The following is a 27,367-nucleotide window of genomic DNA, read 5'->3' as shown; positions in this document are numbered from 1 at the left end:
CGCTCCGGGCGCCGCGCTCCGGGCGCCGCGTTCCGGCCCCGAGGGCTCACGGCCGGTGGGACGGTTAGGTAGGACTGGTGGCTCCGGAATCTGGCCTGGGTTCGGTCCCAGTCCTGGGGCCGCCTAGGTCACCTCCCAGGCAGCTTCTGGGATGGCCGGCGCCTACTTCTTGCGACGTGCTTGGGAGGCACGAGGTGAGGCAGCGCGCACAAGAACCCCTCCAAACACCTCTAGGCCGGAGGAGAAGGAGGCTGTGAGGTTCTTAGCCTAGGTGTGCCTCTCAATCGCCCGTGGAGCTTCTTTAAGAAGTGAAAAAGATGCTCGGGTCTGATCAGCAGATACTCTGATTCTAGCAGGTCTGGGTCTATTGGAGGAAACTTCAGGCAATTCTGATGCTTGGTGGAGAAGCGCTCCTGAGCTAGACAGATGCAGCTCCCAGCAGAGCGGAATGGGTGGGGCAACGAGGGCTTCCTGAATGAGTGGAGAACTTCACTGGAGATAAAAGCGCTGGGAAACTAAAGAAGAAGATGTATTTGAGGAAATAACCTGGGGTGTATTTTACTGGATAGGTGGAATAAGCCAGTTGTATAAGGGCCTTGAAAACCAGATAATGGTAGTTTAAGAGGTATAGACTAGAAAGGCAGAGTATGGAGACTTTTACCTTAAAATATACAATCTAATTAAAGGAACAAGAAAACCAAAAGATAACCGAGGATGAGTCAAGAAAGAAACCAGAGCGCACACATCTACTTGGACCTAAAACCCCACGACATTAAGACAGAAGCTCTAAGGAACAAAATGTTCCATCACTGAACCAAGAATACTGAGTAATCTCAGAAACACAGAAAAGATTTGTGGGCTGGTTGATAGCAAAACGGACAGGGCTAAATAGCAAATTAACTAAAAGGAAAGTGATGAAGCATAAAGAATGGATCCAGCTGGATACTACTCCAACATCTGAATGACAGGTATTACACAAACAACAGATCGGTGGTGAGGGTTGGAGATTTGGAAAAAAGAAAATGCCTCAGATTTGAAGAAAATCACAAATTTTCAGATTAAATGGTTCCACTGAGTCCGTAGGATGACTAATAAACTTAAGATCCCATTCTAGACAACATCCAGAAGAAAGAGAAGAGCTTTTATATAGAAATAGGTTACCTAGAAAGCAATGGAAATTATATTGCAATTGGATTTCTCAATGGAGCAATGTCTTTAAAGCTGAAACTGAAATCCTTACCCTAGCCAAATCAGCATTTAAATGGAACACCTGAAAATTCTGAAAGTTTACCATCTCACTAAACAACCTGAGAGCAAAATGAACAATGAATTGAAAAACCATATCCCTGATTTTCACTGTTATAGGTAACATATGGTGCACTTACTACATGCTCTTAACGTAGATTATCAAATTTTAACAATCTGAAAAAGTACAATTATGATCCCCACTTTAAACTGAAGAAACTGACAGAAATGAACAAGGATATAAAAAAGTGATAGGCAGTAAAAACAAAACTCTTGATCGAATCTAGAAAGTTATTGGCACATAATGTGAAAATAAGAGATTTTTACCAAGATATTCTGGAGCTAAATCTCAGATCAATAACTGCAACCTGAGTGTCAGGGGCTGAGTTGCTTCAATAAGGGGACCCCATTTGGAAGAGTTAAGCTACACTTGAAGTCATCACTTGCTTGGGTTTATAATGGACTGTCATTCTCTGAAAACTGTCAGACTTATGTAGTGGCTAAACTGGAATGAGGTGGGAACCATCACCTTAGCATCTTTCTTGCCTTTGATGGAGACACTCTGCAGGTATGTAGTAATGCTTTTGATGTACTATTTTGGCACTTGACTTGGCATTTTCTACCAGAATAGCCCTTACTCAATGAGTGAAGGTGCCCATGTAAGAATTCTGTCAGTTGCTAAGATTACCTACTCCAGCTATTCACTTGGCGAGTAGGGTACTAACCACAGGATGAATTCACAGTCCTACTAGCCCTGCCCAAAGGTGAACTTGGACCAGAATTTAATTCATTTATCACCTAACCCCTATATTCTCAGAATGTTGATAGCACACAGTGATATTCGTGTTCTTTTGAAATTAGTGACAGGTACTAAGAAGTTTGAGTTCCTCCTGTTTGCCAGAACATTTATCCATAAGGGGTTCCAAGGCCTTTGGGGAAAGGCTAGAGAAAAGGTTTGCAGTACTTAGGTACAGTGTTTCAGCAGCATCCTTCTTTAAGAATATTTAGGCTACACTCCTGGAATCTCATTTAGTTCTTGGAACAGAACTGACAAGTCATGTTTCTCATTCAGAGTCCTCTGTTCCCCAGACCTAGAACTGTGTTTTGTTGGTTTGTTTGCTTTTGTAATTACACAAATCAAAAAGACTTAGTGAGTTGTTTGTTGATTTCATCCCTGGGACCCTACAATTAATTACCACAACCAGACAACTCTGTGAGTCAGACCAATGTGTTTTCCATCCTGCCCATTATCATGACCAGAGCACACTTTTCTTCTATTAATTAACTGTCTCCACCTGGTCTCCTCCCATCCCCTGCCTGTATCTGGGAGTATATTTCCATTGCAGCTGCTCCTACCAGCATTCCTACCTTAAAAAACAGCCAATAACGAGTTTTGTGTGGTGGTGTGTGTATGTGTGTTTTAAGCTTCTGAAGCTTTAATATATGCCCCATGACAAGTATGAGAGAATCTTTTGAAAACACTGTCCGTGAAGGAGGAGGTGAGTTAGAAGCTCATGATAGAACTTGGGCAGCATTCCAACCTCCCAAAGTTTAACATTATGCCCAACTTGGGGCCATTTGATGTCTGTTCAATTCTATTCCTCACAACAATTACGCTAAACCTTTGCCATCCCTATTAAACTTTTTTACATATTCCTGCCTCACCACTAGAAAATGACTTGGCTCTGACTCCCAAAGACACACACAGAGAGAGGGAGAGACAGAGAAAGAAACACTTTCTTTCGGACATCCTCCAGCCATTCCTTCTTGGCCAAATCCTTGAATAAACAGTCCACGCTCACTTTTCCCCACTTTTTCATCCACCATTCCCTCCTCAATCCAAAGCACTCAGCCTGCTACTCTGAACATCTTAGTTTTATCAAAACCACCAATGACAAATCTGACAAATCGTAAGAACTTTTCAATCTTTCCATGGTAGGTGACTGCTTCCTCTCTGTGTCCCCTCCCTTTCTGAAAATCTCTCCTCTCTGGGTGTCTGTAATGCTGCTGCTTTGAGCTTGGCACCTAGGTTTCTGCCCTTATTTCCTATTTCTGTTTTCCCATTAAATGTCCACACCTACCAGGGTCTGTCCTTGGCTTCTCCTTTTCAGTCTTCCCCCTCTTCCTGAGTGACCTTTTTCACTCTCACACGTTCAGCTTTGACTCATGCCTTCCAAAACGCATGTTCATTCAAATAACACAGATTTTCTAGTTCCTACCATGTGCCAGGCACTACTAAAATATGAAACTACAAGAGCAAGACAAAGTTCTGTTCTCCTGGACCTAACTAAGGACAAACAAAAAGCAGATAAATATATAAAACGTCAAGTAACGATAACTTAAGAAAAATAAACCAGGGTAAGCCGGAGTGAGAAGGGGCTGCTTTAAACAGAGTATTTAGAAAACACTTTGTTTAACCTCTAAGCTAGGGATTCCCGACTTGTAGTTACAGAGCATCAAAACAATCTAGAAACTTGTTACAAATCATCAGACCCAACCCCCGACTTGCTCAACTAGAACCTGGGGAAGGGGCAGGAAGAGCCCGACAACGCAGTTTAATTACCCTCCAGGTGATTCTGTGCTGCGCTTAGACGCTCAGTTGTGTCCGACTTTTTGTGACCCCATGAATTAGAGCCCACCAGGCTCCTTCTGCCATGGGGATTCTTCAGGCAAGAATACTGGAGTGGGTTGCCATGCCCTCCTCCAGGGGATCTTCCCAACCCAGGAATGGGTTCCCAGAAACCTAGCTCTCCCGCATTGCAGGCGGATTCTTTACCGTCTGAGTCATCAGGGAAGCCCAAGAACATTGGAGTGGGTAGCCTATCCTCTCTCCAGGGGATGTTCCCGACCCAGGTTATGGGACAGGGGTCTCCTGTATTACAAGTAGATTCTTTACCAGCTGAGCTACCAGGGAAGCCCCAAGTGATTCTGATGGCCGCAGTGAGAACTGCAGTTCCTACCCTACCCCCACCCCGATTCATTGTCCTGAATAGATTACTGGTGTGCGGTCTATCGGATTGATTTTCTCAGCCCGTAAGGGTAGCTTGAGGGTTGGGGGGGAAGTCTGAGATGCTGGGGACCCCTCCGGTCAAAAGACTCCACCCAGACTTTTCAGAAGGCGACCAAGTGGGGTCAGCTGGCATGCTCACAGGCCTCCAGGAAGGAAGGTAAGAGCCAGACACTCACTGAACTGCTGCAAGAAGCTGGGTGCCGCCAGTTTTCTGAGTTCAGGAGCGCCAGACGAAGCGCTTCCGGTTCGCAAGGAGGCTGCGCAGCTTAAAACTAGGCCCACGAAGGGCCGGGAGCGAGGTGGGGGTTCCTGCGCAGCGGGCGTTAGCCCTTGCGGCCAATTCCATGCCTGAAGTTTTATCTTTATTTTGAAATACTGGTTTGGAAAAAGTTTGGTTGAATTTGAAATCCATTTGTACCATACTCCGAAAGAAGAGAAACCATTACAATGAGCCTGCCCACTGCAACTGGAAAGTAGCCAGGGATCGCTGCAACTAGAGAAAGCCTGTGGGCAGCCACCAAGATCCAGCACAGCCATAAATAAAATAAATCTTTTTTAAAAATTGAGTGAACACATTTCTCATCCATGGTAACAAAAAATATTTAAAGCTTATCAAAAACCCTTGATTAGGAATTTCATGTAGTCGTTTGATCTGCTGGAAGGCCCAGTTCTTGAAGCCCTCTGAGAATCACCTGCCCGCCTCTTAATATGGCTTAATCTAGGTTTTCTCTGACTTTACTCAGGATTACTTGTCCTCTCCTTTGGGTCCCCATGGTAACATATAGATATCTGTGGTTCCCACCAGGAGCAATTTTGTCCCTTTGGGACACTTGACAATGTCTCAGGATTGGTACTACTGGCATCTTGTGGTGGGTAGAGGCCAGAGATGCTGCTAAAGATCTTGCATAGGAAAGTCCCCTGCAACAATTATCTGGTCCAAAAGGTCAACAGCGCTGAGGCCGAGAAACCCTGCTGTAGATCCTTCTGTCATAACATACACACTTTATCACACCTGTATGTTTACATATGTTTCTCCCTGTTAGACTCTGTTTCTCAAGAACATGGCTTAGCTTTACATTCTCAGAGGTGAGCAATGCTAACATACGGTAAGCGCTCACTATGTATCTATGAAGTGAATTCATGAGAGAAAAGTCCAGGCAGTCTTACCTACACCTAACAAGTAGACAACTGCCTCTCCAGGCAAAGAAGGCCAGAACTTGAAACACTTGAGAGCAGAGTAATTAGAGGAAGTGGGTCTAACAGAGATGCCTGCAGTTATTTACCAACTGCTCAACCTATAAAGGTAAAAATCTCTCGAGTCTTCTATCCCCTCACCCCCACTACCCCCTTCATAACTCCATGCAGTCACTAAATTCTGCTATTTCTCTACCTCAGAAATAAATCTAAGCCATCCCCACTGCCAAAGCCAGCTTTCATCAGCATCGCTTTCCTAGACCACTACTGTGCCCTCCTGGTTGGTTTCTCTGCCACCTACAAATTGACAAAGTTAAATTTAAGTCCCTGTAGTTTCTTCCAGCTTTAAAGTATTTGCAATTTTATCTAGTGATAATGAATTCCAACTTTTCCATTAAATAAGATGTATAAATATTCACTCTTAATTATAGATATAAAATTTCAAGCTGCTAAATGAGAATAAGTATATTAACTTAGAAAGCCTTGAAATCTTTCATGACCTTTGTCTTAGAAACAAACTCAAAGCCAGCAAGTTTAATTGGTCCTCTCCCTCTCCTGATAACTCCATTCCCACAGAGGTCAGGCTCATAACAAACCCAAACAAGGGCTAATGTATTAAGAGATAAAGCTGTGCACATATATTTTCAGCAAAGGGATGACTGACACACTTTCAATTAAAAAGGAATCTAAAAGAAAACAGCATCATCATTTTAAGAAGAGATGAGGCCAGCCAGCTAGAGACTAGTGCTGCTACCTCAGCACTCAGCTGTTGACTTTTTTAACACGGAATGTTACCCCCTTTCTCAGATATTGTCATTGTCATTCATAATCCAAAGAGCCTTGTGATATAAGCAGATGCTTGTGTTAGTGTTATAAATGGATATAGAAAATGAAGTAGTGATTATATAACAGCAGAGGAGACTGAGAACAAGTACCCAACATGGGCTGCAACAATCAAATATGGCTTTTTCTCATCAATTTTTCTCCTACAAGAAATCTTATTGGGGGAGAAGGTACAGCTTTGAGAATGTAATTTGGCCAGATATCCCGCCAATTCTTGGTTCAAAAATTGAGGTACAATTTTAGTTTAAGAGTCTACAGCTAGGACTCTAGGTCAAATTAATACATAACAGAACCAAAAGATGAGAAAAAATTAATAAATGCTACAGTTTCATGCTTTTGCAAATAGGAAAATCTTTAAAGATGATAAACTAGCTATGTTTAATAGCAACTATTAATTTGTAATGAATACTAAATAATCATATTTTTCCCCCTTTGGGCCAAATGCAACTTCAAAAATTTTTTCAGTATACTGTTATGGGGAAAAAATACTGAGTCAGGCACTTGAAAAGAAACATTTACTCTCCCTATGTAGTCCACACAATATTCAGGTTTAGACAGTAAAAAATAAATCTATTTGACTTTTTTTACAAATCTTTTAATTATTATATTCCCAGTGACCTAACTCAGAATATATGGAAGAAAATAATGGAATGGTTTTTCCAGAGTCAATTTAAGTTACTTCAGAAACTGCAGTCCTTGCTTTGGAAACATGGAGTCTTACCCACTTACCAGGAAAGTCTCCCAGTCCTCATTCTTTAATAAAGTTTTTGAGAAAGAAAAAAAGCTATCACTATGTGAACTCAATAAATATTGGAAAATTAAAACTAAGTGATCATTATCTCTACCATACTGTAATGAACTATTTGAGTAGAATCATAAATCTTGAGTTTGGTTATCCAGAACAACCCCTTATTCAGTGAGAAATTATTAATAGAGAATAAAAAAGAAATAGATCCATTCAATGTTTCAAATTCCTCAGATGCAGGTGGGGCAGCTACCCCAGGGTACTGCCAGGGTACTGCTGAGTGGAGATGGCCAGTAAGGCTTAAAAAAGCAAAACTCTTGCCTTCATGAAGGAAGAATGGGAACAGGGTTTAGCCAAAAACAAAAGTAGCCCTTTCCCTAAAAAAGTTAAATCAGATCCCTGCTCTTCTGATTCTTCAAGAAGCAACATCAGCAGGCTTAAGCATTAGTAAAATAATAAATTAGTAAAAGAGAAATATAAATAAGAGAGCATGTGTGAGTGTAAGCAGAGGTCTGGGAGAATTTTCCTCACCCCCACCCACTCCCACCCACTTCGCCCCTTTTAAAATGTGAATCTTCCCAGGAGTAGTCAGCCAACACCTTTACCTGTGAATTTCGGCAGAAAGAGTAGGGCCAGGACATCAAGTAAATTAGGAGAGGAAAGATAGCCTTGAGAAGATCTTAAGGGAGAGGTGGGGGGAGGGGTGGTGCTTGCAGAGAAGTTTCTAATTTTACCTTAAAGTTACCCTCATTGGACAACCTTTTCTGTCCCTTAATCTCTCTAGCCTTACGCGGGGACCACATATTCTAATTCATACAATATTAACAAATCGTAAAGCAAAGTGCCATCACACCTTCAGCAGTTTGCGGGCCTGCGTGATATTTCAGTTCAAATGTTCGTCTCTAGAAACACATTTTAAAACGTTTTAACCTGGCACACGGGCTCTCACACAAACTCACTGCTGAAGGTGGCACCGAGTCTCAAGGGCGGCGCGCCCGGACCCCGGCTCCTCTGAGAAACAGCTGTCGGGTTTCACCTTGAGCAGAGCCCCGCCCGCACACCTCTGGTGTCCCGCCCCCGCTCACGGTCATTATATTCTCCCCCAGGGATGCGCCTGCATCACTGCCAAGAGACGCCGCAGGAACCGCACTCCCGGGCCGGGTCGCTCTGAGGATGGAGAAGAGGGCTCGCAGCTCCTCCAGAGACGCCCACAGGAGAGGCAGCGGCTCCTCGCACAAGGAGAGCAAAAGGGCGAAGACAGACAGGGGCGGCCGAGGCCGCGGGCGCCGGGATGCCGAGCCGGAGCAGCCGGCCCTCGGGCGGGCAGGGAGCCCGGGCGAGCCCCGAGCGCCGGCAGCCACTGTGGTGGACGTGGATGAAGTCCGGGGCTCTGGCGAAGAGGGCACCGAAGTGGTGGCGCTGCTGGAGAGCGAGCGGCCCGAGGAAGGTACAGCGGGCAGGCTGAGGCCCCGGGAGAGGGTGCGGTGTTTCCAAGTGGTACCCAAGAAATGTTAGTTAGGGTGCAACGAGTCACCTCCCTGAGAGCTACAGAGGTAAGAGCAGCCGGTTGGACCTGCTCAGATTCCCAGGAAATGAAAGCGAATTAGGACCCGCTGACCCACCAGTGGTGAAGACCAAAATGCATCAGAAGAAATACAAATAACATCCACCAAATACCATTGATGGCAGGGGTCAGCCACGGTTGGGAGGTGGGAGGGAGTGTGGTCCAGGTTGGGGACCAACATGCCAAAGGAACCTTGCAGCTGCTCCTGTGTCTGGAAGAGTATGTGGGCCCCTAGTTTAAGAAATGCAGGAGCTGATGATTCAGGGTAGTTTGTAGCTTATTCTCGGCTCTTCATCAGACTTAACCTAAAAGCATTTTACACTTTCTTTGTGCTGATCGGTCTTTCTAAAAAGTAGAGACAGCCAAGTACAGAAAAGCCAGATCTCAACTAACCATTTGATCATAGGCAGAGCCTTACCCATCTATCAAATGGGGATACCAACAGAGAGTACCCACCACAGAGGGTAATTGTGAGGATAAAATGAGCTAACATAAACATTAAAATGAGCTAAGATAAACACTCAAAGTGTGCATCTTACACAAAGCCTGGAAAGAATAGACATATAATATAAATGCTCAGAGCAGAATCTTTGCAAGCTAAAAGAGGCAAGTTAGACCAAAGGGAGGGAATCACAGGGAAAAGCGTCACTTTGGCTTCTGCAGGTGAAACAACTCTTAGGAACAAATTTATCTGCTTCCAATCCTTTTTTTTTTTTTTAATTTAATTTTTGGCCACACCCTGTGGCATGTGGAACCTTAGTTCCCTGACCAGGAACTGACCTCATGCCTCCTGAAGTGGAAGGTGGAATCTTAACTACTGGACCACCAGGGAAGTCCCTGACTTCAATCCATCTTATAATGAATGAAGCAAAAACTCACTATCATAATTATAGGATGAAGGGGGTTTAACTTTAAAGGAAGGTAAATAAGGAATAGTGTTATACTACATTCTGCTGACTATGAAATTTTAACATTTCCCAGCCAGCAGCACTGCCCCATATGCTGTAGCATTGAAAGCTATGACTTGAGAAAGATTCCAGCAGTTGGGCTGTGGTTTATGTTGACCGTGTTAAGGCTGTTTTTCCTACCTGGTGCCTTTTCATGGATCAGAAATTTCTGATTATTAAAGGGTTATTGGATTCACTGCTACATTAATGCTGAGGTTAGAGATCTGGTAAGTCTTGTGCTTCAGATCATATGGGTGGGGTAGGAAAAGAAGGGAGCTCCATTTTTTGGACCCCTTACTTTGTGCCAGGCACAAGCTAGGTGCTTTACTGAGTAGTATCATTCCTATGGCACAAATAAGAAAAAATGCTGAGAAATTGTTACTTGCCCAAGACCTACAGGTGGAAACTAGAGAAGCCAGAATCTCAGAATAAGTCTTATTGAAAAGCCCATCCTTGCAGGGTGCTCTGCCTGATTTCTGGTCATGGTTCCAGCACTGCCACCAGCTAGTGGTGGCCTTGGGCCAGTAGCTTCACACTGTGGGCCTCATTCCGTCTGTTCAGCTATAAAGTCACTAGAGCTCGAGGCCCCCCAAGTAGGGGATGAGTCACCTTAAGGATGAGACTCACTTGCTGAGTCCTTGACTGGGAGCTTTCTGTGGTTCCCAGAGGAAAGGGGAGCAGACACAGCAATACCCCCTCTCCTCCTCATGTAGCACCACATTTCTACCAGGCTACCTAAGACTGGGAGAAACAAAAAGAAGCTTCACTTCATTGAAATGTTGGGGATTCTCGCACTAAGGCATATCTAAAGGCTCTTTTGACTTTAACATGTGATGTTTCATTTAAACCTAACAAACTGGATGTTCAAGGAACTCATTTTAAGAGAAAAATACTTTGATAGTAAAACTTCTAAGTTATATTTGGGTATAGATATTAGTTTTCTGTTCATATCCCTAACTATTATATGAAGGAATTTTGAGGGCTTTCTTCACTTACAAAATGTACATTTTGTCTGTATGTGCATTTATTTATTTTTACTTACCATGCTTATCACTGGCAAATGAAATATTATTTTAAACATGGCAAGAACACTACTATTGCTCTCAGGAAAGAATATTGTAAAAACCAATGTGATGCTGATAGAGTCATCTCTCCCCAAACAGGTTGCATGAGAAATAAATTCTATGGAACATGAATTCGTTTGGAGAAAATATCACCTGGTCAAATTTTGGGAAATACTAGGTTAAACAAAGTTAAGAAGGCTTCTTTGCTGAAGGGATTCTCCTAGCTTCAGCATGCCCATGACTGTTGGGAGCTCCAGGAGGGGAACACTACACAGTATTTTCTAAACTCATTTATTCCGGGAACTCTTGATCTGTGGGGCACCCTGTGGGATTAGTGTTCTGTGGGACACCATTTGGGAACCACCACAGATTGGCATTTAGCACTGAGCTTAGTTTTGTGCTGATGCATCTTGTTTATCTGCCCTCTTCAATTAATCTGCACATCAGTTTGGTGATGACCTTTCCAGTTACTTTCCCAGCATGGAAATAAAATTTTAAGGCCCACTAATTAGTTATCCATTTCTATCCCTTCTCTTAAAAATAGGCTTCTTACCATTTGTAATCTTTAGTCACCTTCTAGTTCTCTATGAGATTTTTTTAAACTGACAAATAGTGTCCCTTTGGCCAATATTCTAGTACCTAAAGATTAAAATTCTTGAGATTTCTGTAACTATTGCATTTAAATCATTTTCACTATCCATTTCGCCTTCCTTTCTACATTCAAGAATTATTTGCTGAATGTATGTTTCAGGCACTACTCTAGTCCTGGGACACAGTGTAAATAAGACAAGGCCCTAAGAAGCTTGTGTTCTTGAGATGAACTTTCCCTGATATAAATACCATTTCATTTATCACTCAAGCAACCTGGATGGTCTGTACTCCAGTTCCTTATCACCTTTTTATAGGCACAGATGGGCTAATATTACCCCACAAAGGTGATTTTCAGAGATTGTCTAAAGATCCACACCTTTACCCAAAGAAGGGGCTCCCAGGAATTCTCTGGCACTCTAGTGGTTACGAGTTGGAACTTGCCCTGTGGGGTCCCTGGTTCTGTCCCTGGTCAGGGGGATCTAAGATCCCACAAGCTGTGGGTTGCAGCCAAAAAAAAACAAAACAAAAAGCAACTTAAAAAGAAAACAAGAAGGGGCTCTCATGCAGAAATTTCAGTTATTGGGGCAAGTGATAGATGGGGTTGTAATTTCAGGGAAGATAAACCTCTGGACACATGTGTTTTGAATCACTTCAAATAACAACACCACACACACATACAGACACACACAAAAAAAGTTTAGTGCTTGTGTGTGTATATGTCATTTCATCCTTATGCCAGATATGAAATATCCCATGAGACAGTTATTATGAAATAGTCAGGTGATGAAAGTATTTCCTTGAATAGATGAGGAAACTGAGAGGTTGTGTGCCTTGCTAAGGCCATCTGAACAGAAAATGGTGGCACCAGAACTGGAGCCCAGACCACACGTCCAGATGCTGTGCTTGTTGCAGGGTGCCCACCGCTGCCTTCCCAGGAGCCTATTCCACCTTCCGTCGGCCCCCAAAGCCCGTCGCACAGACAGGCTCTGGGAAATGACCACACTGATGTTCAGCTCATTCTACAAACTGTCCAGCAAAGTCTACAAACTGATCCGACCCTAATATCAAGGACTGAGCTAGAGGTGCTAGTCAGTAAATGTGGTGAAGTTCCAATATAATTTTTCTTTTTCTTTTTTCAAGGTACCAAGTCTTCCAGTTTAGGGGCCTGTGAGTGGCTTCTTGTCCTCACATCCCTGCTCTTCATCATCGTGACCTTCCCTTTTTCTATCTGGTTCTGCATAAAGGTGAGATTCCATGAGGACCTAACAAGTAATTCCCTGGTGTCTCTCACTCGCCACCCCATGTCCACTCTCATTTCTGTGTTTTGATACTTGCTGTCTGCTCTGCAAGGAATGTGCTCACTCCCACTCACTTTGCAGAAAAGCTGTTACTCGTTTATACCTGCTCAAAGAGAATCGAGAAGCTTTCCCTGACTCCTCCAGACTGTCATTCCCTTCCTTGTGCTCACATCTCCCCCACCTTTCTCATCCATTCTAGCAATTACCACAAGTATAATGTTTGTGGATACCCAGTCCACATCAGTATTCTTGGGCTTCCCTGGTGGCTCAGCTGGTTAAGAATCCACCTGCAATGAGGGAGACCTGGGTTTGATCCCTGTGTTGGGAAGATCCCTTGGAGAAGGGAACAGCTACCCACTCCAGTATTCTGGCCTAGAGAATTCCACGGACTGTATAGGCCATGGGGTTGCAGAGTTGGACTTCCCTGGTGGCTCAAACAGTAAAGCGTTTGCCTACAATGCGGGAGACCCGGTTTCAATCCCTGGGTGGGGAAGATGCCCTGGAGAAGGAAATGGCAACCCACTCCTGTATTCTTGCCTGGAAAATCCCATGGACGGAGGAGCCTGGTAGGCTACAGTCCATGGGGTTGCAAAGAGTTGGACACGACTGAGCGACTTGACTTTCTTTCTTCTTTGCAAAGAATCGGACAGGACTGAGCGACTTTCACTCACTTCAATCTCTGCCATTAGACTGAGAGCCCCTTCAAGACAGGACCTATATCCAGTTGATCTACACTCTATGCTAACACAAAGGCCAGCCCAGTATAGGTCATGATGCCTATTATTAACACATCCAGGAAACCTCAGGCAACTTCAAGAGATCACGAATGACAAACATCTTGGGCCCATAGGTGGCACTAGTGGTAAAGAACCTGCTGCTGCTGCTGAGTCGCTTCAGTCGTGTCCGACTCTGTGCGACCCCAGAGACGGCAGCCCGCCAGGCTTCCCCGTCCCTGGATTCTCCAGGCAAGAACACTGGAGTGGGCTGCCATTTCCTTCTCCAATGCATGAAAGGGAAAAGTGAAAGTGAAGTCGCTCAGTCCTGTCCGACTCTAGCGACCCCATGGACTGCAGCCTACCGGGCTCCTCCGTCCATGGGATTTTCCAGGCAAAAGTACTGGAGTGGGGTGCCATTGCCTTCTCCTCCTGCCTACCAATACCAGGCACCAGGAGAGGTAAGAGGTGAAGGTTCCATCCCTGGGGCCAGAAGGTCCCCTGGAGGAGGGCATGGCAACCCACTCCAGTATTCTTGCCTATAGAATCCCATGGACAGTGGAGCCTGGCAGGCAACAGTCCATAGGATCACGAGACACGACTGAAGCAACTTGGCATGCACACACAGGTGGTTTTACGTGTGTCTGAAGCTGTCCCTGAAGTAAATGAAGACTTGTGTCAGTTCAGGAAGAACATACCAAGATGGAATTAGAAGTGCAACGGATTTGTGGGGAGACATTGTAAGAAAGATTGAGATAGAAGTAGGGAAGGGAAAGCCTTCCGCGAATGAGGCAGATCTAACACTTGTGATCTGAGAAGGGGAAGGAAGGATTGGACAGAAGGAGCCTCAGACTGGGGGACACCTTCAAGAAAGTCTTGGACCTACTGAAAGGGAACTCCTGAGTGAAGTTTGTCTCGGAGATGAGTCTCACAATGGACAGAAATGGCCAGGCCCTTGTGTCCCTGCCATTCTTAGTCACTGGCCAGAGTGGCCAAGAAGAGCATGTGTTTGGCGGGAAGGCGGCAGATGCTGCTGAGGCTGTTGCCAATTTCACGCAAGCTCTCCTTCCCCCTGTTCTTCTCCTGCATCTTCATAAGAGTGTTGGATTTTGTCAAATGCCTTTTCTTCACCCATTGAGACGATGACATGATATTTGCTCTTTATTCTCCTAATGTGGTATATTGTATTCATTGAATTTTGGGTGTTAAATCAACTATATATTCCTAGGATAAGTCCCATTTGGTTAGAGTGTATAAACCTTTTAATATGTTATTGGAGTCAGGTTGCTTGTTATTCTTGTTGAGGAGTTTTGCATTTATATTCATGAGAGATATTGGTCTATAGTTTTCCTTTCTTGTGATGTCTCTGTCTTGTTTTGGTATCAGGGTAATCCTGGCCTCAGAGAATGAAGTGGGAGAATTTGTGAAGAACTGCTAATAATTCCTCTTTAAATGTTGGGCAGAATTTACCAGTGAGGTCATCTGGCCCTGGACTTTTCTTTGTTGGAAATTTTTAAACTACTAATTCAATCTTTTAATTCTGGGTCTTTTTCACTTTTATTTTTCCTTCTTGAATCAGTTTTGGTAGTTTATGACTCTTTAGGAATTTGTTTATTATACTTGTTATCTAATTTATTGGTGTATAGTTGTTCATAGTATTTTCATCTATAATCTTTTTTATTTCTATAAGGATAGTAGTGATGTCTCTGTCATTCCTCTTTGGCTCCTGATTTCAACATTTTAATCTTCTCTTTTTTCTTGGTCAGTCTAGCTAAATATTTGTCAATTTTGTTGAACTTTTCAAAGAACCAACTATGGTTCTTTGGGTCCAACTATGGTTTCAATTAATATTCTCTAACGTTTTTCTATTTTCTATTGCATTTATTTCCACTATAATCTTTTTTCTTTTTGCTTACTTTGGGTTTAGTTTGTGTTTCTGTTTCTAGCATCAAAAAATTAGTGTATTATTTTGAGATATTTCTTCTCATTTATTATAGATATTTACAGCTATAAATTTTCCTCTAAGCATTGCTTTAGTTTCATCCCATTCATTTTGGTATCTTGAGGTTTTGTTTTCATTCATCTCAAAGTGTTTTTCAGTTCCTTTTGTGATAAATTCTTTGACCTGTTGGTTAGAGTGTGTGATTTAATTTCCCAAATATCCTTTTGTTATTGATTTCTAATTTCATTTCATTGTTAGAGGAGAATATACTTTGTATGGTTTCAATCCTTCTAAATTTATTGAGGTTTTTTTTAAATGGCCTACCACATGGTCTATCCTGGAGATGTTCCATGTTTTCACGAAAAGAATATGTACTCGTCTATTGTTGAGTGGAATTATGCATAGATATCTGTCAGGTCTAGTTCACTTATGGTGTTGTTGAAATCTTTTCTTTCTTTGTTGACCTTGCGTCTAGTTCTTTTACCCACAGTTGAAAGTGGGATAGTAAAGTCTCTAACAATTATTGTTGAATTGTCTATTTTTATCTTCTTTTGGTTTTTGCCTTATATATTCTGGAGCTCTATTTTTAGGTACATACATGTTTACTGTTGTTATACTTTCCTAATGCATTGACACTTTTACCATTGCACAATGTCCCTCTTTATCACTGGTAACATTTTGGTGTGTTGGTTTTAAACTCCATTTTGTCAGATATCAGTGTGGTCATTCCTGCCATTTTTTGGTTACTCTGTGTGGTGTAGTTTTTTCTATCCTTTTACTTTCAACCTGTTTGTGTTTTTGACTAGAAAGTGTGTCACCTACAGACAACATATAGCAGGCTCTTCTTGAAGGGTGATCTGAGCACCTGCATGTCTGCCATAAAGTTTGTATGTAGCTAATAAGAGATTCATGTAAAAGCTATTAATGCATCAGTCACAGCAAAAACATAAGATTAAATATGCTGTGATTCCTTTGATTTGGTGGAAGCAATTATTTTTTAGACAATCATGAGTCCTTAATCAAAATTCTGTCCACAAGCTCAAAAATTAACATGGCCAATATATTTTTTCATTGGTTCCTATGTATTTTGAAAATGTAAGTTTTAAGGGAAATTTTTTCTTGGTTCTCAAAACAAGAGATTTCTGATACTTATAATCACTGTCATGCCAAGGTCTTTTGAAGACTTCATTTTTTTCTCTTAGTGTAATTCAAAAGTATTATATTTCCCTTTAGGTTGTACAGGAGTATGAGAGAGTAATTATATTCCGACTGGGACATCTGCTTCCTGGACGAGCCAAAGGCCCTGGTAAGAACAATCTTCTTTACACACCACCCCCCGCAAGAGACTTGCCAATTTCATCAATTCATGTTTATTTGCAATATGGCCCTCAGACTACATGAAGTAACTTGACTCATGATATCTTCATTTTTCAGTCTGTTATTTGTAACACCGGTTATTAAGAAATTCTTCAGAGAGCATTACTACCAGGTCACTAGCGACCAAAAGAGAGTGGATGCAGAGAGCCATAGGCCAGGGCCAGATTGGCTGGAGTAGGAAGTAGGTTAGGACCTATGGTCAGGCACCCTACACATTATACTGGGTGGGTGAGGACTAACTAGCCAACCAGAGGCTGGTATCACTATGCTGTTGTTCTGATTACCTCTGGGACTCCCAGTATAAGAAATACCACATGGAGGTTGCTGGCTCTAAAGTTTGTCACCTTGGTACACACATGGATTGAAAAACTAGTTTTGTACAGAGCACCATTAGTTCGGTACTAACGCTAACAATAATGCATAAGACACTCGTGTTAGAGAGTTTAAATCTGGTGAAGGAGACAGATGTGTAACCCAAGATCTGGACAGGTCAGCACCATGACCAAGCTGACCATACAGCCCATTTTACTGGGTATAAGCCCTGATTATGCCTGTTGTCCTGGTGTAGTCCTTTCCTTTTACCCTTAAACATGTCCCCCATGGAACAACAAATTATTTGGTAAACTTAGCAACAAAAAACACAACACAGGATGGAGGTGTGATGGCCCGATGGTCCATGCATAGACCATGGAGGCTAAGAAAAGTGATGCAGCATCAACTTGACACCGAAAAAGTGAACCCCAAACAGCCTCCATGCCAGCTATTCACCTGTCACTTCCCTTATCCCCCCCGCACCCACTTCTAGGCCTTTTCTTCTTTTTGCCCTGCCTGGATACCTACCACAAGGTTGACCTTCGTCTCCAAACCTTGGAGATACCCTTTCATGAGGTAAGTCAAGTGGGGGATTTTGCTTTCTGTCTACATTTTTCCTGGCTAAGCACTCTACCAATTCTGGCCTAGAAGAAAATGACTATCCTTGCTCAAAAGCAGGGAAAAGAGAGAGAGAGAGAGAGAGAGAGACTACATCAAAATTTAAAACTCCGATACATCAAAGGACACAATCAGCAGAATGAAAAGGCAACTTATAGAATGGGGAAAAATTGCAAATATCTCTTATAAGAGGTTAATATCCAAAATATATTAAACCTTATAACTCAACAAGTAAGCAAACAATCCAAGTAAAATGGACAAAGGCCTTGTTGCTGTTAAGTCACTTCAGTCGTGTCCAACTCTGTGCGACCCCATAGACAGCAGCCCACCAGGCTCCTCTGTCCCTGGGATTCTCCAGGCAAGAACACTGGAGTGGGTTGCCATTTCCTTCTCCAGGACAAAGGCCTTAGTGATAGTTAATTTTATGTGTCAACCTGACTAAGGCATGGTACCCAATAATTTGGTCAAATACATCTGGATGTTGCTGTTATGATATTCTCTAGATAAGATTAATATTCAAATTGAATGACTGAGTAAAGAAGATTGCCCTCGATATATGATATATTGTATATACTTTGACTTGAATGGACATATTTCTCCAAAGATGATATTTAAATAGCCAATAAACATGTGAAAAGATGCTCTGCATCACTAAAATCATTAGAGAAATGCAAATAAAAAACACAATGAGATACCACCTCACATCTATTAGGATGGCAATTATTAAGAAAAAACAAAATAATGTGTTGGCAAAGATGTAGAGAAATTGGAACCCTTGTATACTGTTGGTGGGAATGTAAAATGGTGCAGCTACTGTAGAAAACAGTTACTCAAAAATTAAAAATAGAATTACCATATAATCTACCAATTCTACTTTTGGGTATATAGACTCCAAAGAATTGAAAGCAGGCTAATTGAAGAGATGCTTATATACCTGGGTGCATAGCATCAGTTTTTCACAATAGCCACAAAGGTGGCAGCAATCCATGTGCCCGTCAATGGCTGAATAAACAAAATGTGGCATATACTGGCAATGGAATAATAATCAGCCTTAAAAAGGAATGAAATTCTGGCACATACTACAACATGGATGAACCTTGGGAAAATTATGCTAAGTGAAATCAGCCAGTCACAAAAAGACAAATACTGTGTGATTCCTTCTGTATGAGGAACCTCGAGGAGTGAAATTCAGAGCAACAGAAAGTGAAGGATGGTTGTGGGGACTGGGGGAGGAGAGAACTGACAGGTGTTCAGTGGGTTTCAGTGTTGCAGGATGAAAAGGGTTCTGGATGCTTGTTGCTCAACAGTGTGAATGTACTTAATCCTACTGAATTGTGCATGTCAAAATGGTTAAGATGGTGAATTTGATGTTCTGTTCATTTTACCACAATTAAAAGTTAAATGTTGAGTTTACATCTAGACTTTCCTGTTACTGATTCTGATTTATAAGGCTTTCCTAAAAGGTCTCCTACTTTCAGTTTGAGGTTCTTTCTCATTCTTTCTTCTGGCAAACAGAAATGTGAATAAAAATGATATTTGTTTAAAAGGCTTATTTTAGATAACAAAATGTAAAAAAGGAATAAAACATACACCTAATCCTGTTACCCACAGAGTTGATATTTTGGAATGTATCCTTCAAACTTTTCTATATATGTGGTTATACTTTCAGACAAGTATGTGTGTATATATATATATATATACATACACATCATATATACATCATATATATCAATCATACCATACATACTATTTGGTCACCTATCCTTTTTCACTCAAAAATATACTGTTACCATATTAGCTATGTTTCTACCTCTGTTTTAAATAGACACACAGCATTTCATTATGTGGATTTTACTCAATTAATTTACTTAACTGATTGAGTTTAATAACTGGAATTTACTCAACTAATTCCCCATTGTTGATATTATTTCTAAACTTTTTTGGCTGCTGCAGTGCATGGCATGGGCTTCCCTGATGGCTCAGTGGGTAAAGAATCCACCTGCAATGCAGGAGACACAGAAGATGTGGGTTCAATCCCTGGATCAGAAAGATCCCCTGGAGAAGGAAATGGCAACCCGCTCCAGTATTCTTGCCTGGAAAACCCCATGGACACAGGAGCCTGGAGGGCTACAGTCCAAAGGGTCGCAAAGAGTCGGACATGACTAAGCACACAGGCACTGCATGGGATATGGGATCTCAGTTCTCAGACCAGGAATTGAATCCAGACCTCCAGCAATGAAAGCGCCAAGTCCTAACCACTGGACTGCCAGGGAATTCTCTATTTCTCATTTTTTCTTACAATAAGCAATACTGTGAATCACATCTTTACAGTTAAATCCTGAAAATATATCCTTTTGTCTAAAAAAGGAAATGTTGTACACATACATCTCTTAGGGCTTTTGATACGTATCACAAACTGCCCTCTAAATATACACTCAATACACTTGAGTACTGGTTTCCCAGAATGTGTTGCTCTTTTAGCAGGTTTTTTTGGCATCAGTTTTAAAAGACCTGATATACAATCAACTGGATGTTTTCATATAAGAGAATTATTCCTGATTTTTCTACAAAAGGATTTGTAACAGGATTCCTTTAAATTGAGTTGTTTAGTATATTTAATACAAACTCCATATTTTTTTTCATTGTCTATTTGATTAAAGACTGAGCCAACTACTCTTTTTTTTTTTCTTACTATTATCTTTCTCTGAGAAAATACCCTTTGGACATATTTAACCCCTCTATCCTTATGTGGGAAAGAAGCCCAAGAATCAGGCCTGTAATCCAAAATTTTTTTTTCTGCCTAGATTGTAACCAAAGACATGTTTGTGATGGAGATAGATGCCATCTGCTACTATCGCATGGAAAATGCCTCTCTTCTCCTAAACAGTCTTGCTCATGTGTCCAAAGCTGTCCAATTCCTTGTACAAACCACCATGAAGCGTCTCCTAGCACATCGATCCCTCACAGAAATTCTTCTTGAGAGGAAGAACATTGCTCAAGATGTAAAGGTACTTAGATGAGTTTAACACCAAGTATGTTGAAATATTGCTTTGCCTTTTATTCCTTTCTTCGTTGACCATTTACTGAATCTTCCATGTGCCATGCATTCACTGTTAAAGGTACAGCCCCGAAAGGAGCTGCCAGTTAAGAGGTTGCCAATCAGTCCCTGAACCGGTCCTAGTCACCCATCTGTGCGATTAGTCAGTCATTGCCACACTTTTTCTTCTCACCCTCCCCCAGTGGCTGGAAGGAGGGGTTGGTGGGATGAAAAGATGATAAGGAATGAATCTGGGGACCTTACAGTCTAGTTGGGGAAACAAGCAAAGTTAAATAGTGATAAAGACTGAAAAACTTTATCAGGTTAAAAGAGGCAAAATATCACAGACCTTTAAGTGGTTAATTACCCAATCAATGATCCAGATTTGATTGAGTTGGGGCGAAAAGAGAGAAAAACAAGAACTGCCTCACAAGCAGCAGCATCTAGCCCCGCAGAGAGCAAGCTCAGCAACTTCGCTCACAACCAGGGTGGGTGTCCACGATTCTTACCAGGACAAGTTGGCAGAGGTGTTCAGAAGAGAGATGAGAAGAGAGCAGCATTCTAGGTAGCCGGCCAGTCAAGTGGTAATTACCATCAGTGATGGAGGCTGTCATTGAGGCCAAGAGGCGCCCAGGCCCTGAACTGAGTTAGGAGGTTACGATCAAGTCTAGCTAAAGGAAGACCTCCTACAGAAGCAGCAAAGGATTGAAGGCACTGATAATAATTATTCTTGATGAGGCCTAGGCAGACACAGCTGAGACAATGAGGTGTCCGAATATTTGTGGCTTATCCAATTCATCACTGATAAAACTGGGATTAGCATCCTAGTGAAAATGGAAGAATTCAGGAAATAAGAAAAGCTGCAAAGAGAGAAAGTTAGAACAAGAAGACACGCAGAAGTTGCTGCTCTGGAATTTAAAAACCACTCTTGTGTGCTTCCCTCTATCCTCCTTTCATCCCTCTCTTTCTGTTTATCCCTCCTCAAGGGATAATGGATAAGGTCCAGATGCTTGACATTCCAGCTTGCCCTTGTTATGCTGAATTATAATTTATGTATTTACACATTTGTTTCCCCAGACCTTGAACTCCATTCTGTCAGGGGTCATATTTTATTCATCTTTTTGCCCTCAGTACTTGGTCCTGGGCTCTTACACAGTAGCCAGATCCTGGGTTTTTGGATGAGTGAATAAATGACCCAACTGTTGTAGCCTCAGCTTTGCTGTCTTTCCTCTGGTGTGTCTGATATTCTAGGCGAGTGTTTCTCCAGCATTCAGTGACTATGCTTCCATGCCTCCTCTTGGGTTGTTCTTGCAGAGTTGGACATGGCTGAGCGACTAAGCACAGCACAGCACTGCACCAAATACTTCCCTTTTCCCCACCGGCAAAATTGTATTGTTCTTTAAGATGCCACCTCCTCTGTGAAGTCTTTTTCAACATTTCTTCCTCTCATCAACCCCTCAAATTAGTCTTCTCAGGGTTCCCAGTGTACTAAGCTAACTATCTAGTCCCCAAGAAATCATCAGAAATAAGTTAAAAAGGAAAAAGAGTATGGCCCACCTATTCCTCCATGCCTGCCCCTCCTTTCCAGTTCATTTTCTTCCCACTCCTGTGATGGGGAGGTAGGGGAGACGGGTGCCACCAACAGGAAGTGAAAGCTCCCATAAATGAATATTATATGGGAGAGAATATCCTATGAGAGAGAGACTAAAAATATTGGTTCTCTAACTGCATTTTAGAACAAATTTAACAAATGTGCTGTGTGCTAAGTTGCTTCAGTTGTGTCCAACTCTTTGCGACCCTACAGACTATAGCCCGCCAGACTCCTCTGTCCATGGGATTCTCCAGGCAAAAATACTAGAGTGGGTTGCCATGCCCTTCTCCAGGGGATCTTCCTGACCCAGGGATCGAACCTACATCTCTCACGTCTCCACATTGACAGGCGAGTTCTTTACCACTAGCACCACCTGGGAAGCCCCAGTAATAAATGTATTTTAGAGCAAATTTAACAAACATACCATCTCTATTATTTCTTATAGCTTTTGTAACAAAATACCACAAATCACCACCAGTTTTATCTTATGATTTCAAGGCCAGAAGTCCAAAACACATCTCACTGGGCCAGAGTCAAGGTGTCAGCAGGGGCTGGTTCCTTCTGGAGGTTTGGAGAGGAGAATCCATTTCCTTGCCCTTTTCAGCGTTGGGTGGCCGCCTGCATTCTTTAGATCGTGGCCCCTTCCTCTGTCTTCAAACCACAGCACTCCAGCCTCTGTTTGCACCATCACATCACTTTCTCCTCCTCTGTAGCCAGATGTCCCCCACCCCAACCATGCTTCCCTCTTATGAGGACCCTTGCAGTTGCTTTTTGGGCCCACTGGGAAGATCCAGGATAAGGCCTTCATTTTAAGAACCTTGAACTTATATTGCATCTGCAGAGTTTCTTTTAGGGTGACATTCACAGGTTCCAGAGATGTCTTTAGGACCCATTAGTCAGCCTACCACACCATCTTTAATTCCACAAGTACTTGTTGAGTTGCTGCTGCTGATAAGTCACTTCAGTCGTGTCCAACTCTGTGCGACCCCAGAGACAGCAGCCCACCAGGCTCCCCTGTCCCTGGGATTCTCCAGGCAAGAACACTGGAGTGGGTTGCCATTTCCTTCTCCAATGCATGAAAGTGAAAAGTGAAAGTGAAGTTGCTCAGTCGTGTCCAACTCCTAGCGAACCCATGGACTGCAGCCTACCAGGCTCCTCCTTCCATGGGATTTTCCAGGCAAGAGTACTGGAGTGGGGTGCCATTGCCTTCTCCGACTTGTTGAGTGGCACTGTGCAAACTAAACAGTGTTTTGCAAGGCCTTATAATGTTAAAATGAAAAAGGGAAGGACATAATGTCCTTTCAGAAGAAATGTGCTTTCTCAGTGCAGTGGCCATCCGTGCAACCAGAGGTTCCCACTGACGTCTCAACTCTTCCTTCCACAGGTTGCCTTGGATGCAGTGACCTGTATTTGGGGAATCAAAGTGGAGAGAACAGAAATGTGGGTAGGAAATTAACCAGGAAGAACAATACGATGAAGAGAAATATTTTGATTTTATTTAAAAACTTCTATTTGAAAAATTATTTTCATTGAATGAGTACTGTAGACGTCTATATTAGCATAAATTTGGAAGAAAGAAAAATTTGCATATTATAACTATAACACAACCACTATGAACATCTGGGTAAATAACTGTCGTATTTTCTATGGATTTAAACATTTTCTAAGGTAAAATTCACATAACATAAAACTCATCATTTTTAACCATTTAAAATTGAAACTCAGTGGTTTTTAGTATATTCACAGACACAAACCACCACTACCATATAATTCCAGAAGATTTTTATCATCTCCAAAAGAAAACCTGTGTCCATTAAGCAGGAACTCTTCATTTCTGCCTCAACCCCCAGCCCCTGACAACCACTGACTCCTCTCTGTCTCTCTAGATTTGGCTATTCTAAAAATTTAATATAAACATAATCACACAATCTGTGGCCTTTTGTGTCTGGCTTCCTTCACTCACCATAATGTTTTCCGTGTCCCTCCATGGTATAGCATGAATCAGTGTTTCATTCCTTTTTACAGTTGAATAATATGCCATCGTGTGACTGGCTATGCCACGCTTTGTTGATCTACTCTCAGTTGATGGACATTTGGGTTGCTTCCACTTTGGGGCATTATGAATCAGGCCGCAATGAACATTCATGTGCAAGTTGATATGTGAACATGTTTTCACTTTTCTTGGGTATATACGTAGGTGTGAAATTACTGGACCATCTGGTAACTCCATATTTAACTTTCTGAGGAACTGCTAAGTTGTTTTCTATGTACTTTTTATAGTTACCATCAGGGGAAAAAAATCCAATTTTGTATGTTTTATGCAGTAGATTAAGTACTTGGTCAGTTCTACCCTTTTTGATTCAGTCCTCTTTTGTCAACTTAGATGACTTCCCTCGTTATTAATAGCATGGCTCTTCAAGGCTGTTGTCATTATTTAGATTTAATAGCCAGAATTCAGATTAAACTTTAAGTGGGAAAATTATCATAGTGTTGTGTGGGCCAAAAAGTTCATTTACATTTTCTGTAAGATGCTATGGAAAAACCCGAATGAACTTCTGGGCCAACCCAATACAGCAACACAAAATTTGCTTTACTTGTAAAGAGAAAACCACAGCTCTACTACAGCATCAGTGATAATAAAAATAAAAATAGAAATTGGAGGCACTGATGCTTAAGCCCATCTTCTCTGCCCACTGTCTGTGCAGAGGTCTAGGGTGGCGCACTCTGCTTAATCAGAATCCACTGTATATCGTGAACCGAGCGTAGAGAAGGTGGTAGGTTTGTCGGAAAGCTCCGGCTGCTAAAGCTGCCCTGCACACTCACCTACCCACCTGCTTTCTCTTTCAGTAAGGATGTGCGCCTGCCGGCCGGGCTGCAACACTCATTGGCGGTGGAAGCTGAAGCCCAAAGACAAGCCAAAGTGCGGGTGAGCCAGCCCTGAGCATGCCATCCTCCCGCACAGTGGAGGAGCATCAGAGGAGCTCCAGAAAATGCAAAAGAAAGCCTCCTCATGGAGAACATTTCCCCTTTACTCCTCACCTATCCATCCAGGCACTGGGGGGAATCTGGCTTGTGCACATACCACACTATTAAAATTGTTCTCCTTGGGCATGCTCACAGCCTTCTAACTGACCAGTGCAACATCTCTTTCCCTGTTACACCCTCTCTCTAATGCTATTGGTAACAGTGACCTCCTCCTCCCTGAGTCTTGCCTTCACTCTCTTTCCAAGGTATCTCCCCAAACTCCATTCCTCTTCTCTCAACCGTCACCGGTCCCCTCTAGGTTAATGACACCCAGGCCTGTATCCTTAGCTCTGTGCAACCATGTCAGAGCACACTTCCCTCATCTCTAGAGCCCAGGGGAGGCTGTGCTATGCATGGCCTCTGCTCAGGCGTGCCAGTGAGAAGATGTGGCTACCAGAGGATTGGGTGTGGGTGGGAAGGGAGTCAGGAAGAGGAAAATGAGGGCTGGAGGGGAGGCAGATTTCCCCTTAAAGAACAGAAAGCAGGTAAGGATGGTATCCATCTACCAAGAGGGTGGATAACTTTGGAGCATTGGTGGACAAAGATGGGGAGGAAGGCAGTCCTCTGGGCAGAGCAGCTTCTAGATCTCTGAGTCTAATGCCCTTTGCTCACTTTAAGGGGACATTTGGGTGGTGACCTTTTTCGTGCTTTTTCTTCTGAAATGCTAACCTGAGTTGGGAGTCATTCTTTCAGGATTGCATGTCTTTGCCTGGAATGCTGGCCAACCTTTCCTCTAAAATGGCAAAACCCTACTACTCTTCCAAGGCCCACCAGACATAGTAATTCCCCTAACACTTCATCTCTACTTGTCATAGCTCTTAACAAATTCTGCACCAAGTTACAATGAATTCTTTGTGACCCCATGGATGGTAGTCCACCAGGCTCCTCTGCCCATGGAATTTTTCAGGCAAAAATACTGGAGTAGGTTACCATTCCTCGTCTAGGGGATTTGAACCTGAGCCTCTTGCATCTTCTGCACTTCCAGGTGGATCCTTTAACACTAGTGCCACCTGGAAAGCCCATTACAATCAACAGTGTCTCTCTCTCCCTAGATCAAGATCTTAAGAAAAAAGGCAGTCTGCTCCCCTGTGCTTAGCAGCACCTGTCCCACAGTAGATACTAGTGCTTGTTTGTTGAATCACCCTAAGTAGGATTAAAACCTTCATGGAGCAAAGAAGAAAAATCACACATTGTTTTTCCTCGCATACCCTGTCTAGATGATTGCTGCAGAAGGGGAGAAGGCCGCCTCCGAGTCCCTGAGGATGGCAGCGGAGATTCTATCAGGCACTCCAGCCGCTGCTCAGCTTCGGTACCTGCACACCCTTCAATCCTTGTCCACAGAGAAACCTTCCACAGTGGTTTTACCTTTGCCATTTGACTTGCTTAATTTCCTGTCTTCTCCAAGCAATAGAACTCAAGGAGGCATCCCCTTACCAAATCCTTCCAAACCTGTTGAGCCGCTGAATCCTAAAAAGAAAGACTCTCCCATGTTATAGGAAGAAACAAGGATCATGTGACTGCAAAGAGGGCTCCATATAACAGCTACATCCCCGAGCAAGGCCCTCAGTCCTCAGTTCCCGCTCTTTCTTTTGTTGCCATGTGAAATGCCCTTGGAATGCATGAAGCCCCAGTGCAGCAACACACACAGGAAGACAGTGAAATCATGTAATGACAGAGAAGCCATATAGCATGTTTAGGTGGATCATCGATCAGAGGAATTATGGGAAAGAGCTTTAGCCAGCATTCTACTTCGGAAAGAATTTTGAGTCTACATATGGCTGAATTTTGACTTCTGAAGATGTAGTTCAAATGTCCCTTTCCCTAGATGCCCTCTAGCCCCTTTGGGAAGGGTTCTTTTGCTCCCACAGCCCTTTCTACATGCCCCTATCATTTTGCTTATCACACTGTGTTGTAATCTCATACTTATGATTCAGGCTTCTCTCCTACTATGAACTCCTCAAAAGCACGTCTTAATAATTCCCTGTCATTCCACACTCTAGCTTGTATGCTCCACCCAAGGTTTTTGCACCTGACTCTGATAGCTGCACCACAGTGATGCTTCTGTATTTCTGAGTGAAAGAGAGATACTTGTGAGTACATATTCTAGTACTTGAGCTGGATATAAAATTATACCTAATTAAAGAATTTCAAATGAATTATTTTTATAGAGACTCTTTTTTAAAATAGAGAAATAAAAGGATAAAAACACTTATGTGGTACATGTTGCTTATAATCTAAGGAAGCATTGTGAT

General features: G+C 42.6%; 2 protein-coding genes across 4 annotated transcripts in view; one reads left to right on the top strand and one right to left on the bottom strand.

The window, feature by feature from the left end:
- Positions 1 to 7,732, bottom strand: part of TDRD5 (tudor domain containing 5) — an 86,388-nt gene extending 78,656 nt beyond the window's left edge. Inside the window, exon 1 of the mRNA XM_024976874.2 lies at positions 7,643 to 7,732. The gene's annotated coding sequence lies outside the window, so the exon portion shown is untranslated. The remainder of the gene's footprint in view (positions 1 to 7,642) is intronic.
- NPHS2 (NPHS2 stomatin family member, podocin) lies at positions 31 to 27,271 on the top strand. Of its 3 annotated transcripts, none has more exons than XM_059875454.1 (9): positions 31 to 194; positions 8,144 to 8,484; positions 12,344 to 12,447; positions 16,390 to 16,462; positions 17,339 to 17,421; positions 20,268 to 20,471; positions 23,476 to 23,531; positions 24,939 to 25,017; positions 26,333 to 27,271. In XM_059875454.1, exons 2-9 carry the CDS (start codon positions 8,211 to 8,213, stop codon positions 26,609 to 26,611), a joined length of 1,152 nt encoding a protein of 383 aa, XP_059731437.1. In that variant the 5' UTR covers positions 31 to 194; positions 8,144 to 8,210; the 3' UTR covers positions 26,612 to 27,271. The 3 variants fall into 3 exon arrangements, with proteins under 3 accessions (XP_059731437.1, XP_059731436.1, NP_001193036.1); XM_059875453.1 differs by having other exon boundaries at positions 31 to 1,813; NM_001206107.1 differs by lacking the exon at positions 31 to 194 and having other exon boundaries at positions 8,211 to 8,484; positions 26,333 to 26,611.
- The last annotated feature ends 96 nt before the right edge of the window (positions 27,272 to 27,367 follow it).

This window comes from Bos taurus, chromosome 16 (genome assembly GCF_002263795.3).
Source record: "Bos taurus isolate L1 Dominette 01449 registration number 42190680 breed Hereford chromosome 16, ARS-UCD2.0, whole genome shotgun sequence".
Taxonomy (NCBI): domain Eukaryota; kingdom Metazoa; phylum Chordata; class Mammalia; order Artiodactyla; family Bovidae; genus Bos; species Bos taurus.
This window is presented reverse-complemented; position numbering and strand designations above follow the sequence as displayed.

Coding starts and splice junctions, on each gene's coding strand:
- NPHS2 (XM_059875453.1), top strand. Junction 12,448..16,389: donor CTATCTGGTTCTGCATAAAG/GTGAGATTCCAT, acceptor ATTTCCCTTTAG/GTTGTACAGGAGTATGAGAG. Junction 25,018..26,332: donor AAAGACAAGCCAAAGTGCGG/GTGAGCCAGCCC, acceptor TACCCTGTCTAG/ATGATTGCTGCAGAAGGGGA.